Genomic DNA, 14,587 nt, shown 5'->3' with positions numbered 1-14,587 from the left:
ACACTAGTTGTGTTTGAGGGACCTTGTAGCTACAAATGGATAAAAAGATCAAGCCACTACTCCCCTAGTTTGCGGATTACCGACTTGTGCTGACAGAGAAAAGAGTCATGGGGGTGTGGAGAGAAGAGAGAGATTCTGACAAGTCCCAGAATATGCCTGCTGACACCCTCCCAAAGCACCCAAGGCTCTAAATTTGGGTACATTCAAGCAACTGGCTGTTTAATAGGCAAAGCAAAGCTGTGCTTGTACCTGCTGCCAAAGGATCATGTTGGCAGCTGGTACTTGGTAAGGAAAATAGCCACCATCCCCACACTATGGACTCTTGAGACAAATGGGTAGGGGTGGTAGAATTCCCTAGGGATCAAATGTATAGAGTTAGCAAGAACAGTCATTCTGGTTGATTCAAAAATCCTTGTTTTAATGACCAAGAACTCTGTAAAACTGCAGGTGAGTGGCTGATGCCCCAACATGAACATTTAGCCTCAGAACTGAGGATGTGCCCAGGAGACACACGTGTGTCTCCTGGAGTGCTGTTAGCTACACCTGAGCAGGGCTCTGCCTGTTCTGCCACAGTGATCAAACCCTTTCCATCTTCATGGTTGCTTGTTTTACATTGATGAGTCCATCTCTGTTCAAATAAAAGCCATATATCTGAGATCTCTGGCTCATTCTGCGTGGGAGCTAAACATCGGTGATAAGAACAGCAAACATCATGCACCAGAGCAGGGAAAAAACATGATACCTGGTACCTGTCCGTGTGTCCAGAGCTACAGACATTTATTTAGAAAATGCTGATCATTACAGTTATTAAAAAATGAGCTACTGTCCAATGGAAAAAAGAAAACAAGCAAGGCTCGTGTCCGCAGGCACGGGGCTGGAAATGTGAGCTGGCAACACCTTTTCCAGCATTCCCTCACCTCCACCTGCAGACAGGTGCAAAGGAACGTTCTTTTTGCTGGTTCCCTCCGCTTTGGCAGAAGAAAGTTTTACACTTTGAGGAAGAAAAAAGATCACTGGCTGGCTGCCCTCCTTCCTGTTATCATGAGATATGTAAAAAGCCAAAGCAAAGCCAGGAACAAAACCCCCTCCAAAACAGAGCTGTGGTTACTGGCACAGTATGTCCTAAAGTGTCTCTGGGTTTGGTGTGTGTCTGGTGGCCCACTCACACAAACAAAACTTTGGGTCTTGAAAACAAAGAAGAAACAGCAGTAAATAAAATTGAGGGGGTTACTTGACGTTCTTTTGGTTTTGAGACATCACTTTGAAAAGGACTTACTTTCCAAAAGGGCTCTGGCAGTTGTTCTTATGATGATATATCACATTTTTTAACTCGAGCCATTAGAGTACATTTTGGTCCACTTCTTATCTACTCTTTCACTTAGCACAGGCTGGTATGATGGAATATTTAAAAATTGTGCATCCTTTTTTTTTTCAGGTCACTTACTCTTGGAATTCCTGTTCTTTGATCCCCCACACCTGGAATAACACTAGTTACCACCTGTAATGTGTGTGAAAATGGATTCATCTTAAAATGCCATTGATGTATTCCTTTCTCTACTAACAGGACAGCTTTGGTGGAGGGTGCACCACACAGAATTGTGTAACAGGAAGCTCAGTAGAATATTTAATATTGTTAAACAAACATGAGCACTGGAGTTCAGCTCCCTCTCAGCAGGTATATGAACCATTGGCATGAAGTACAGGACAGACAACAGAAGATATCTAGAAATAAACATGGACCCTGTATTCCAGACTTACATATTAACTCTAGGGGAACAGGAGTGTTCTTGCTAACACTGCACAATGCTGCAGGGGAAAATTCCAGAGAGCTTTCAAGATGCAACATTTCATATTGAGGCTTTTTCTTGGCCCAAGTTCCAGCCTTCCCCTCCAACCTTTGACTGTAGTTTTCTGGAGAGTGCTTTGGTGCAGCTTGAGAGCATCTCAGGAGCTGTTCTAAGTAATCACTTGCCACTGCCACAGTTTTTTGCCACTTCATGGTTGTCCACAAGACTTCTAAAGGTCTGTTTCTGTCTCACTGAATGCTCTGTTAAGATATGAAAGGAGATGGTTCTTTGATATATGGACAATAAAATAATTACAGACTGAATCATTTAACCAGCTCTTTCCTGAGATTTTGTTAGGTTAAAGCAGCACAGGCCTGAAAAGTCCAAATTGTTCATCATAATTCCCATCATTCTGCAGGAAGGTGGGATTTTGCTACAATTACCTGAAAGTAATCCCAATGTCTAATATTATGACATTTCTAACATTGCTTTTCTGCCAACCTGGCTTTCCCTGCACCATCCTTTGTGTAACAGGTATCCACATAACCTTTAATTCCCAAAACAGAGCCTTGTTCCTTTAAACCACTAACAGGAATGCTGTTCTTTACCTACAAAAATCTCAGGAGAGCAGACTTGGCAAAATACAAATCTCTTTTGAAATAGCAGCAGCCAGTAGAAATTTCATCGTTTCAAACTGTTCTGTGAACTCATTTAAGGCTCGTGTGGTTATTCCTGGAGAACAGAACGGCCTTTCCGAAACACAAGATGCATTGCCCTGGCATTTTGCTCAGTGGAGGTTGCCTTCAGGTGTTTTATGCTTAGACATGTCATTTGATTTATTTCGGGCACGTTTGAAAGTTTGCTCTCAGGAGCAAAGGGAAGTAATTTTTTTAATTTATTTTTTCAGATTTCCAGAAAACTGAAAATTGATCTGTTCTCGCTACTTCCATTAGGAATAAAACAGGGTTACAGCAAAACTGCCCAGCTGAGGAGAGAAACAGAGTAGAAAAGGGAACCTTAAGGACAGAGCAAGGAGCTGCAAGACAGAACACAACCTCCAGTTGTGTGGGTTGACATCCAGACACTGGGGAGCTAAATTCATTAAATAAATCCCAGTATTCCCCACTGTGGAACTACATCACTTTGCACTCAGTAAGGATCCAACCTTATACCTGTTGGGGTTTTTTTGAAGCCTCTCACTGAGTGTTCTAGAAAAATCATTTCAATTTTATTCCATGTCCTGGAGCTCTGTGCAAACTGCACAATTCTTCCTGTGTCTGATCTCCTAAGTTACTGACTAGTGAATAGGACATTTTCAGAGAGGAAAGTGGGGCTTAATTAAGAGATTACTCTTGGGAGGATGTCAGTACAAATGAGGAATTGCAAAAATTCTGAAATGACAGCCCTTGCTCATCTACCCATGTGTTTGGCTGTTTTTATGGACCCTGGTGAGCAGCAGCACCCACAGAAAACCAGAACATGACCTAACAAATCAAATGCTCAGATCAGCCCTAGATGCCTAGATGAGCCCTCTCATCTTCTTAAAGTGATTTAAAATTAAAATTCTCTAATTTCAAGTGGACAAAGTCCTGTCTGGGTGAGTTGTTACTGCACAATACCAACCTGCTTTGCTTCTGAACAAATACCAGCAAAAAAAAAAAGGCTATAGGATTAGCCCTGATGACTTTTTCATCTGATGCCTTGAACTCCTTGTTTGTCATTTGATAAGGAAATTTACGCAAAACTTTATCTTTTTGGGTGCTGGAAGGTTCGACCTCTTTGGGACAAAAAGGCCCAGAGTAACAACACCTAATAAATAACTAATATCAAATTCATTTTTGGCAAGGGCAGCCCAGGTTTTGTAATCTTCTTTGGGCCAGATGGAAATGTACAAATGCCAGCTCAAGGGTTAATGTTTTACAGGCACAGCTAGTGAAGGGTATATAAGCACATGCTCTCCCTTTGCTCTTCCTAGCAGTTCTGAGCAATTTTGCTCACATCATAATCTGAAACCATGAAGTGGTTAACGTTAATTTCATTTATTTTCCTCCTAAGTTCGGCCAGATCCAGGAACCTGCACAGAGCTGCACGAGATGCAGGTAAGAAAGGACTGATTAGTTGTCTCGGGAGTCTTTGTTCTATCAATTTAATGCCTTTAATGCAGTTTGGCAAACAAGGAAGAGTTGGGTATCTGCAGACAAACGGACAAGAAAGGTTGCCTGGGCCAAGTATGAGTTGAAGTTCTTATGCTCTTAAGTGTAAAAGCTGGGTGAATGCTGAACTCTTGTGACAGTGTGGCCTGTGGTGCCCAGAGTGTGCAGCACAGCCAGAGTGGCAGAGCATCACTGTTCTCTTTGCTTTCCTTCCTAGACCACAAGAGTCAGATTGCCCATCGCTACAATGACCTGAAGGAAGAGACATTTAAGGGAGTGTAAGTGAACGTTCAGCTTCCATTTTCTGCTTGGTTTTTTTGTCTCTGTTGATATTGTCCCGAAAAGGGAAACTAAGACACACAGTATGAGCTCGTGAGGAGTGTGGATGTCTCACTGAAACACTGAGTTAGCCTCTTACTGTGCAAAGCCTATGAATATTCTAAGACCTGCAAAAGTCATAATGACTTTCTTGCTCTCTGGGAAAAGAACTCCCTGCAAACCTTAGGAAAAACCTCTGTTCCTTATGTGAAAATAAAACAGACATGAGGAATATAGGTTTGATATCCTTAGAATGAAGAGAAATTATGCTGGATTGAGACGTTGCCAGAAATATCACAGACAAACCACCAACCTCAAAAACCAAACCTGCAATGGGTTTTCTGAGACAGTTCAGTGATTTCTGTTTCAAACTGGATTTGGGAAAGGCAGAGGGCTCTGCCAGGAACATAAGTAGTGAGAGAAGGCAGCCTGAAGATCATAATTTGTAACAGTGGCCAAATCCAGTTTAGGTTATGGCATTTATGAATATGCTGGTAAAAGTGGCAGAAAACTCCAATCAACAGTCTTTTCTGGTTTATTCCTAATCTATTATTCAGGATTCTGGTTTTGGGAAGTAAGGTTAAAAACATGTTCAGAAGGGAGGTGAGAAGAGGAAGGATGTGGGATCTGGCAGGATGCTCTTCCTGGTACCCTGGTTAACCTTTGTGCATGTCATTTGACCAAACAAGTTTAATTCAGAAGCACCTTTGAAAATCCTGACTGAGATGTTTCTCAGCTTCATATTCGCGCCTGTGTTTTGTGTTTCAGTGCCATGATCACATTTGCCCAGTACCTCCAGAAATGTTCCTACGATGGACTGTCTAAGCTGGTGAAGGATATTGTTGATTTGGCACACAAGTGTGTGGCCAATGAGGATGCTCCCGAGTGCACAAAGCCACTGGTAGGCAGTGAATCCTTCCATGTTGTGTTTCTCCTCAATCTGTGCAGCTGCCAGGATCACCCCTGCTGAGGGTTTATACCTGAACCTCTCAGGTGTGGCTGCTGGCATCAGCCAATGCTCAGCTTTTAGTGCTCAAACAGGGAACTTAGTTTTGTCACATTCTAAAACTCTGCCTTTCAGAAGTGCCCAAATGAGACCAAACACCACAGCTTGGCACATTAACTTTAGCATTGCCTGGAAAGAAGTGTTGGCATTTAGTACAAAATCCCAGCCGTAAAGTACAGACCTAATTCTGGGTATTAAAGTGACCCAACTGCGTGGGTCACCTAGATATTGGTTCTCCCTAAAGGCTTCCCAAGCTGCTCATGACACAGAATATCAAATCTTTCCTTGATAATTCTGAAAATTCCTTTTAGTTGGATTATAAGTAAAAGGAGATCATTGTCTTGCACAGAGTATTTTAGATTATAATTAACGTTTTTTCAAAAAAGCATTGGAACAGTTTGGATATCAGATCACATAAAACTTCATAAGATTGTGTGAAAAACAGTAGATTATTTTGATTTATGGTCTAAATCTTAAACAGTACAAACATATTTGCTGTTCAGCCTGGGCTTTCTTTTGCAGATAAACAGAACATACATCCCCCTGTCTGTAAGCACTAATTCTGACCCTTGGCATCTCCCTCCCAGCCCACCATTTTCCTGGACAGAATCTGCCAAGTCGACCAGCTCCGCGACTCCTACGGTGACATGGCTGACTGCTGTGGGAAAGCTGACCCCGAGAGAAACCAGTGCTTCCTGTCCTTCAGAGTTCACCACCCAGACTTCATTCCTCCGTACCAGAGACCTGCTGCCGATGTCATTTGCACCCAGTACCAGGACGACCGGGTGGCACTCCTGGGAAAGTAAGGAAAATGGATGCTTCTGCTTCCTTACACTTATCACATTCAGAATGAGGGTTAAGGGATCACATTTTATACATCTTGGGTGACTTTTCTTCTCCAAAACCCCTGAAAGCCCACGGCCTTTCAACACTTATTTAATAACTTGGTTTCTCCAGCTTCCCACTACCCCCGTTGTAATTGGCAAGAATGAAGAAAGATAACAGTACAAAGAATAAAAATTGGCAGTAAAATCTTGGTGAAAGGGCCACAGATGAATTTTTCACACTGAAAATCAGAATTTTCAAATATTTGACAATGCATTTTTTAAAAAGCAGACATACATCAAACCAGGTGGCAGACAACATCAGGAGTTCACCCTTCCCTCACTTTACTGAGTCCTGTGGGGTTTAGCAGGGCATCTCAGGCTTTATGTCAGGAAAGTAGATTTCATATCTAAACTGGAAAAAAAAGTTAGAGGAGCTGCAAGAGATTTAAGGCTATTTGCTGTTGTTGTTGGCACGTGGAACTCAGGTTTTCCTCTTCCTTCTAGTTTCGTCTACACTGTTGCAAGGAGAAACCCCTTCCTGCACGCCCCAGCAATCCTGGGTCTGGCTGCTGAGTATGAAAATGCCCTTAAAACCTGCTGCTCAGAGAGCGATATTGCTGCTTGCTTGGATGACAAGGTACGGCAGATTTGCCTCTGTGGATGGACACTAAGCAGCTGAGTGAGAGACAGGCAGGATTTTGCTGTTCACACAAGTCTTGGCATGAAGAACTTGCAGAGGCAGGTCAGGAGTGATCCCACGTGTTGGATGCGACCCGTTGAATGTGACAATGTGCCCCCTGTCCCCACAGGCATCTGCCATCAAGGACAGAGCCAAGGTGATCGGGGTGCAGCAGCAGCACGGGTGCCGCGTCCTCGAGAAGTACGGCGAGAGGACCTTCCAGGCAGAGTAAGTTCCAGTTGCTTTTCAACTCTTTATAAAGAGTGGGCTTGTCAGCCTGAGGGTGAGGACTAGGAGAAAGCTCAGCTGTGGGAGTTGCAGAGCAATGAAATTGTCTCTGGAACAAATCCAGGAGATGCAGAGTTAAATGATGGAATGTCACTCGGAACCAGAGATTCCAGTGTGTTTGATCCATATTTGTTCCAAAGCTGTGCCCCATTCCAATGCCCACAGCTTTTAGTGATGGGTACATCACTAGTCAGCAAAGTAGGTTGCTGGTTTGAACCTTAAAGCAATGAGAAAGTCAAATTTGGCAGAATCACAGTTGTTAAAAGATTGAGAAAAACTTTTACAATTACGAAGTGGATCCCCTGCCTGAGCACAGAGAACTGCTTCTGTGACCAGCCTGATACACTAACACTGACTAGGATTACCTTACAGATATAGTCAGCTTTGATTTAAAGGTTTAATCAGGACTGTATCCGTCTGTGCCAAGAATCTGGAGTGCTTTCCAACCACGCAAGAGCAATGGGGAATTCTTACACAGACAAGAACCACCAGAAACCTGTTTCTTTCTGGCTATTTTTAAGGAGCTCTGGTTTACTCTAGCAGCTGTCAGTGCCCTTTTTTTTAGCCACCAGAAATTTGATAAGAAGAATGAATATTTCACTGGAAGAATCCTGACCTACCGTATCACGTGTTAGTGACTTGCAAGGTTTCTGTTCCCCACGCTGCTTTAAAACAAGGGTATTTTTCTCCTCTTCTCCCCAGAAAACTTGTTCGCATGAGCCAGAAATACCCCAAGGCTCCGTTTGCAGAACTCATCAAGTTGGTCCAGGAGGTGAAGGGTGTCTACAGTGAGTGCTGCGAAGGGGACATGGTCGAGTGCGCGGATGACTGGGTAAGCTCACTGGTTCAAACAAATGCTTACATACTCGAAAAATGTTCAGAAAGACAACAATTTGTGCAGGCATTCACAGTGCAGGGAACTCACACTTGTGCTCAACACTGCTGGAAGGTTCCTCAGGCACTGAAAAACTCAGGGTCAGCTCAGCTGTTCCTGGAAGTAGGTTTTGGCCCAGTTCTGGATCTAGCCCTTAAGGATCATGAGGGCAAGGAGCTGTTGCTTGCAGCAAGTGTGTTTGGCTGAAATCAAAACATTTATCAGGGAAGTTGTTTGATGGTATTTACTCCCTTTAAATCAATCATAAACAAAGGAAAAGGCAGCAGAGGCAAAAGGGCCACAGTTTTTTTTCCTGTCCTGTCAGGTGCACTGCCATTAATCCAGCTTTCCTGTAGTGCCAATGAATGCTGGAGAACAGATTAACAAATCTGTGCAATAGTGACATGATTTCAATATATCCTGGCTGACTGAAACTTGGGCACACTTGTTGAACCAGCTGGTGTCCAGTGCTCTGGGATGTTATCATGTTTTGTCCTCTGCCAGAGCTGGGCATCTGTCAAGACTGACAAGATCCATCAGGTGTCCTTGTGACAGAGCACTCAGTGACTCGCCTTGGTTTTCCAGAGTCTGTGAACATTGTGTTTAGCACACACAGGACGTGCTCCTCCCTCTTGTATGGAGACAGCATTTCTTTAGGAAAGTGCTAAGTGCATAGGTGACCTGAATGAAAATGGGAGAGTCCAAAACAGAGAGAGGAGACTGATTAATTAATGTCTTTAAATTATTATTTTATAGCTTGTCTGATACTATGTTTTAATTTTACAGTCAGAGCTCATGAACACTTTGTGCTCTAAACAAGATGTTTTCTCAAGTAAAATCAAACCCTGCTGCGAGAAGCCAGCTGTGGAACGGACCAGTTGCATCGTGGAAGCAGATTTTGATGAAAAGCCTGACAATCTTCCTTCACTGGTTGAAAAATACATTCAAGATAAGGAAGTGTGTAAAAGCTATGAGGCAGGCCACGATGCATTCCTGTCAGAGTAAGTAGTGCCAAAAGCATTCCAAGCTCATTGTCTGCCTGACTGGATCCCACCTGCAGAGCTGTCCTTGTTACTGTGTTGTGCTTGGTGCAAGCAGCCAGTTATTCAGGAGCTCTAATTCTGGCTCGTGTGCCTTGCAGGTTTGTCTATGAATACTCACGGAGACACCCCGAGCTCGCCACAACAGTGATTCTGAGGGTTGCTAAGGGATATGAAACACTCCTGGATAAGTGCTGCAAGACAGACAACCCTGCTGAGTGCTACGGACACGCTGTAAGTGTAAAGCTTTGTTTGCAGATTACTGGAATGCTTGGCTGGTACTTGCCATGAAAGTACTCAGCTGGGGTTGAGAAGCTCCTATGGAAGAGCAGACAGAAAGCTTTGGAGAGTCCAGTCCCAGGGGAAATTAAGTGCTCTGATAGGACATGAAGCAGACCAGGGCCAATGGCAAGAATACAGGGTTTTTCTCAAATCACAGAGTAACATTTCAGACTAGGGTGATTCAACTGCCTGATGCCTCTGTCTCTGTAAAGTGATTCTACTTGTCTTGAAGACAACAGTTGATAGCTGAATTATTCTATGGGCTCCATGGCCTGCACTGCTTATGGATTGTGGCTGCTCATGGATTGTGATGGGAATGTGCAGGACCAGCTCACATAGAGACACCTAAACTTAGGTCTCTTAATCTTCAACTCAATCACACACAAGACATGACACAAGTTGAGCCCCTGACAACTTTGGCTAAGAGACAGAAAGAGTTCCCCTCATGGCTGATAATCCTATACTTGAAAAATATTAACTTGATTTAGACAAACATAAAACCCCACTGCTTAGAAAGTAAGTCCAACAGATAATTAATATAAATTAAATTTCAAAAATGTGTCTGCTTTCTTGAAGGGAATTTCTGTTAGAACTTAAGACCCACAAGGGAATCAAGTCCTGCCTATGCCATCCTGGCTGTACAGAAGTGATCAACCTTGCAAAATGAGTATTTTGTAGTTAATAAGGTTTAGAGGAGGTATTTGTATGACTTTTACCAACAAGTCCTGCTCTAATGTTACTGATAAACTTGTGCTTGTTTGCAGGAAGAGGAACTGAACAAGCACATCAAGGAAACTCAGGAGCTTGTGAAGACAAACTGTGACCTTTTCAATACCCATGGCGAGGCAGACTTCCTTAAAGGGTGAGCATTTCCTGATGAATATTCTGGAGTGTAATCAGCTATGCTGGCAGCTTTGGGCAAATTGATTTGTCTTCAGAGGTTAGCTCTGCTCACATTTGAAGAATGCTCTGCTAACAGTCATTTTGATTTGGCTTTGTCAGAATTCTGGTCCGCTACACTAAGAAAATGCCCCAGGTATCAACTGACACCTTGCTTGAAATTGGGAAGAAAATGACAGCTGTGGGTGCCAAGTGCTGCAGCCTCCCCGAGGAGAAGCGTTTGGCTTGTTCTGAGCGCTACGTGAGTACATGCATTTATTCTTCTCCCTTCTCCTCCTGGAGATTTCACTTCTCAAAGATACTGAGTTCTGGTGAGCGAGCAAACTCGCAGTGATTTTTCATCAGCACCGTGCTAAGCATCTACCTGGCAGAATTCCAGGTCTGTTCATTTTTAATGGATGTGAGAGCCTCAATGGATGTTTGAAGGTAGCTTGGGAAAATGTCACTTAAACTTTTCTCTCCCTCAGAAAGCAAAAGTAAGTTCATAAAATCATAGAATCATGAGTCACAGAACATGAACCCATCAAATGGCCTGGGTTGGAAGGAAGCTTAAAGATCATTGAGTTCTAACCCCCTGCCATGGTCAGGGACATCTTCCACTAGACCAGGTTGCTCAGAGCTCCGTGACTGAGTCTGGGGCAGGTTGCATTTGGAAAAGCAAAACGGTTTCTTAAAAACCCCAGACTTACTGGTTGTAGCCCAACACCCAGACTGTTAGCAGATAGGAAATGCCCAGCTCCAGGAATATCTATTTATTTTAAATTTGAAACCAATGCCATTTCCCAGCAGGTGTTAGATCCGACGGCTTCCACTTCCAGTGATGCTACTGCGACACAAACATCACCTGGTTGTTCTGCTTCTGGGAAAAGTGTAACTCACCTTTGTCCTTTTCTTTTCAGCTGAGCATCGTGATTGAAAAAATGTGCAAGAAACAGGAGAGCACACCCATCAATGACCAGGTCACACAGTGCTGCAACGAGTTCTACTCCTACAAGAGACCATGTTTCACTGCCATGGGCGTGGATACCAAATATGTGCCTCCCCCGTTTGACCCCACGATGTTCAATTTTGATGACAAGCTGTGCAGCGCTCCGGCTGCCGAGCGGGAAGAGGGCCAGCTGAAGTAAGCTCCAAGAAACACTTTGTAGGAAAACTTGGGAAGCGTAGCACTTTGAGGGGGTGCAGAGGGAAGCTCCACTAGTGACTAGAGAAAAGCAGAGGGAACTACGTGTCTGCACTGACCTGGTCAGTGTGTAACACCGTGCAGTTTGGAAGAGGCAAAATAGGGGTTTTTTTTTCAAATAAAATCACTCTCTTAACTGACAAGTTTTAGGTAGGTCCACTGCCAGTGCAAGTCTTAAGATGTACTTAGATAAGACAGCATACAGATCATTTCCTCAAGTTTTTCCCCCCCTGTAGGTGGGTTAACACAAAACAAAGAGGTGGTTGTGTAAGACTGGGAGTTTGGAGTCACCAACAGGCACAGGCTCCTCTAGGCATGACCAAAAAAACCCCATAAGTGAGCTGTGCCTGGTTAGAATGGGGTCTTTTGAAATGGGGCACCCAGCTACAACAGGCAGCATTAACTGTGTCCTGTGGCTTTGCTTCCAGACTGCTCATCAACCTCATCAAGCGCAAGCCCCAGATGACAGAAGATCAAATAAAGGCAATTGCTGGGGGTTTCACTGCCATGGTGGAAAAGTGCTGCAAGGCAGCAGACGTTGACACGTGCCTCGGAGAAGAGGTAATTCCTATCTTCTTTTTTTTAAAAAAAAGCCCAAACCTAACCACAGAAAAACCCCCAATCCAAAAACACATATGGAAAGCTGGAAACTGTGCACTGGAAAAGTGGTTCTGCAAACTGCTCTGGCCACTTGTCTGCGTGCCCTTACAATACATGTGCAGAGCATAACCTATACCTTGGCTGTGCAGATTGTAGTCATTAAAGAATTTCATTGGAAAGGTTGTGTAAGGGTAATCTAGTCCAATCATCTGCTCAAAGCACATCTAAATCTTAGATTAGATAAAGTTCTTCAGGACCTTGTCAGAAGAGTTGAGTATTTACAAGCTGCAGTTGAAAAGTATCCGTTTAAATTTAAATATCCATTCAATTTAAACTTGATCTCTAGCATATGTAAACTTCCTTTTGTGCTGCAGATCCTTACAGAACTCTGGGACTACCAGTAAAAAGTGCGTGTGGATCAGTTATCAGAACTGCTTAGCAAATACAGATATATTGGCAGGGGGAGTTCAGCTGATTATGCCACAGGAAAAGTTTTATATGGAGCCATATTGCATTCCCAGGAAGTTTAAATGACAGTTTCCAATAGCACCCTCATTATCATGTAAGGCATAGAACTCTACTACTAATATCTTAAACTGCTTATTGACTGAATCCTCTTTTATTTATATCCAAAGTATTGCACAGGTAAACATATTAGGAAGACTCAGGAAAGAATTATTTTGTCTCTAATCCACTCCAAAAGCTTCTTTTCTACCTTGGCAAAAACGAAAGATACCCAGCATCCAGGAGCAGATAGATTATAGGGTCAGGAGGTACCATTAGAATGATCCTTTGAACCACAATTCAGGCACAAGTTTAAGTTTGTAGCAGTTCCTGCTCTTGGTTTCTCTCTCATCACTGTGTGTGTTCCTTTTTCTAGGGTGCAGCCCTAATAGTCCAGAGCAGAGCCACATTAGGAATTGATGCTTAACCCAAGGTAGGCGACAGCAATAATGCACGTTATCTTTGTCTGTGTCTGCCCCTCCCTGCCCCCCCTTCCATCCACTTAACTCCTCTGTCCCCAAAAAGTACCCAGCTTCCCTTTCACCACCGCCTTTGCTTTCTCTAATGGATGTTTTACCACCTGCCATTGCACAGGACACAAAAAGTTGAAGCACTACCAGTATGCTGCCATTTTACCAAATACTCCTTTTTGTCTCTCCAGTCTAGGTTGCCAGTGGGAAAAACATGAAGAAAAAAATCCGTTCTTTGTAACTTCTCCCACCCCTTACCCTTCTTCCTTCAGTACTGAATGAATATTTCATGACTCTTCTGGTTTTTGTCAGACCATGTGCTTTTCCAGAAACTTTTCAATTCCTTTACTTTGAGAAAAAAAAATAAAAATAAAAGCTTTATAAAACTGCATCTGACCTTGTCTGTTGGTGACTACCATAAGGCAAAGCTCTGCAGTGCTCCCTACACCAAATGGTAGCTCTAAATAGAATATATGGGCAGGGATTCCATATTCCAGATTTTTGTTTTCTTTATTGCTCTTGGAAAGTTTGTAAGAAAGAATATGAAAGGTGGTAAGATATTTAGCCAGACTTTAATACCCTGATTCTACTGCAGGTTCATTTTAGGCTTTACTTCAGCCATTATAATTACATACTTAAGAGAAGGTTCAAAGGTACTGTTTAGTCTAAATAAATTTATTAGCAAGGAGCTCTTATTAAAAAAAGGATTATTATTACATCAGCCACAAATCAAGTATCTCTTCACTTGCAAAGAGTTGCAAACAGCACTGATTTTAAACACTTTGTGTAACAAGGCATTTCACAAGGGCAGGTTTCTCAGCCTTGAAATGCTTTGTGCCCGGAGTTCTTGAACTGGGAGTGCTCTCCAGGCCACAGGGTTAAATATTTAAGGCACTGGCTTGAAAATTGAACAGAAAGACTCATCAATCTTGTTACAGTTGAAAGGTTTGAACATTCAATCACTCTGAGTCATAGTTACATGTCGGTTTAGAGAGTTGGCGTGACCCCAAGGCATTCACAAACATCAAGATTCCAACTTTTGTGAATTTGAGGAAGAATCATTTGGCAGTTTCAGTTCAGCTTTTCCCCTTAGCTTGAAGGAGCACAAACAGTCCTTATAAAGACCATTCTCATATCTAATTAATCCAAAAAGGTGACAGTCATTCCCTGCAGCTAAAACCAACCTGCTCTAGGATGGTGAGGCTGTAGTGAAGTGGGACAGGTTAAGCCTGTTGGTGGCAGGGGTTCAGGGAAGATTCTGAGGCACAAAAATCAGCACCAACCCCACAAATCTGTCAAAAACCTTGAGTTTCTCATTAGATTTCCAGCTCCTCCTCACACCATTCCACATCAGGATTCCTACATGTGCCCCTTCCTTTCCTGTCACAACTGGTGTGGCTTTTCAAATGCAAAGCAGGTGAAGGATTCCATCCAGCTTTAGTAATTGAAAATGTGTTTGTAATTCACGTGTCTGTCATTTTACTGGCTCCAGAGAGATACAGAATTAACAGAGAGATTCTTTCCAGAGAAGGAGGAGGGCAGGGTGGAAATCTGAGTAGTGAAACTCACAGGGTAGAATTCTGTCCTCTGACCAAATTGCACTTTAAATGAAACCTTGACATCCCACAGAACAGTCCTCCTGGAACACCTGGGAATTTATTCCCAACCCCGGGGCC

General features: G+C 43.1%; 1 protein-coding gene across 1 annotated transcript; it reads left to right on the top strand.

The window, feature by feature from the left end:
* Positions 1 to 3,728: 3,728 nt before the first annotated feature.
* Positions 3,729 to 13,302, top strand: ALB (albumin). The gene is made up of 15 exons (XM_064651362.1): positions 3,729 to 3,886; positions 4,158 to 4,218; positions 5,027 to 5,159; positions 5,852 to 6,066; positions 6,596 to 6,728; positions 6,901 to 6,998; positions 7,761 to 7,890; positions 8,719 to 8,933; positions 9,074 to 9,206; positions 10,019 to 10,116; positions 10,257 to 10,395; positions 11,054 to 11,277; positions 11,766 to 11,898; positions 12,818 to 12,874; positions 13,103 to 13,302. The coding sequence occupies exons 1-14, from the start codon at positions 3,802 to 3,804 to the stop codon at positions 12,866 to 12,868; spliced, it is 1,848 nt and encodes a 615-aa protein (XP_064507432.1). The 5' UTR covers positions 3,729 to 3,801; the 3' UTR covers positions 12,869 to 12,874; positions 13,103 to 13,302.
* The last annotated feature ends 1,285 nt before the right edge of the window (positions 13,303 to 14,587 follow it).

The sequence above is a fragment of the Pseudopipra pipra genome, chromosome 4 (assembly GCF_036250125.1).
Source record: "Pseudopipra pipra isolate bDixPip1 chromosome 4, bDixPip1.hap1, whole genome shotgun sequence".
Classification (NCBI taxonomy): domain Eukaryota; kingdom Metazoa; phylum Chordata; class Aves; order Passeriformes; family Pipridae; genus Pseudopipra; species Pseudopipra pipra.
This window is presented reverse-complemented; position numbering and strand designations above follow the sequence as displayed.

What these genes read in the sequence shown, in the direction of transcription:
- ALB (XM_064651362.1), top strand. Translation starts at nt 3,802, where the DNA reads ATGAAGTGGTTAACGTTAATTTCATTTATTTTCCTCCTAAGTTCGGCC. An exon ending in GAGGCAGACTTCCTTAAAGG is followed by an intron (nt 10,117 to 10,256) that starts GTGAGCATTTCC and finishes TGGCTTTGTCAG; the next exon opens with AATTCTGGTCCGCTACACTA. An exon ending in CGGGAAGAGGGCCAGCTGAA is followed by an intron (nt 11,278 to 11,765) that starts GTAAGCTCCAAG and finishes CTTTGCTTCCAG; the next exon opens with ACTGCTCATCAACCTCATCA.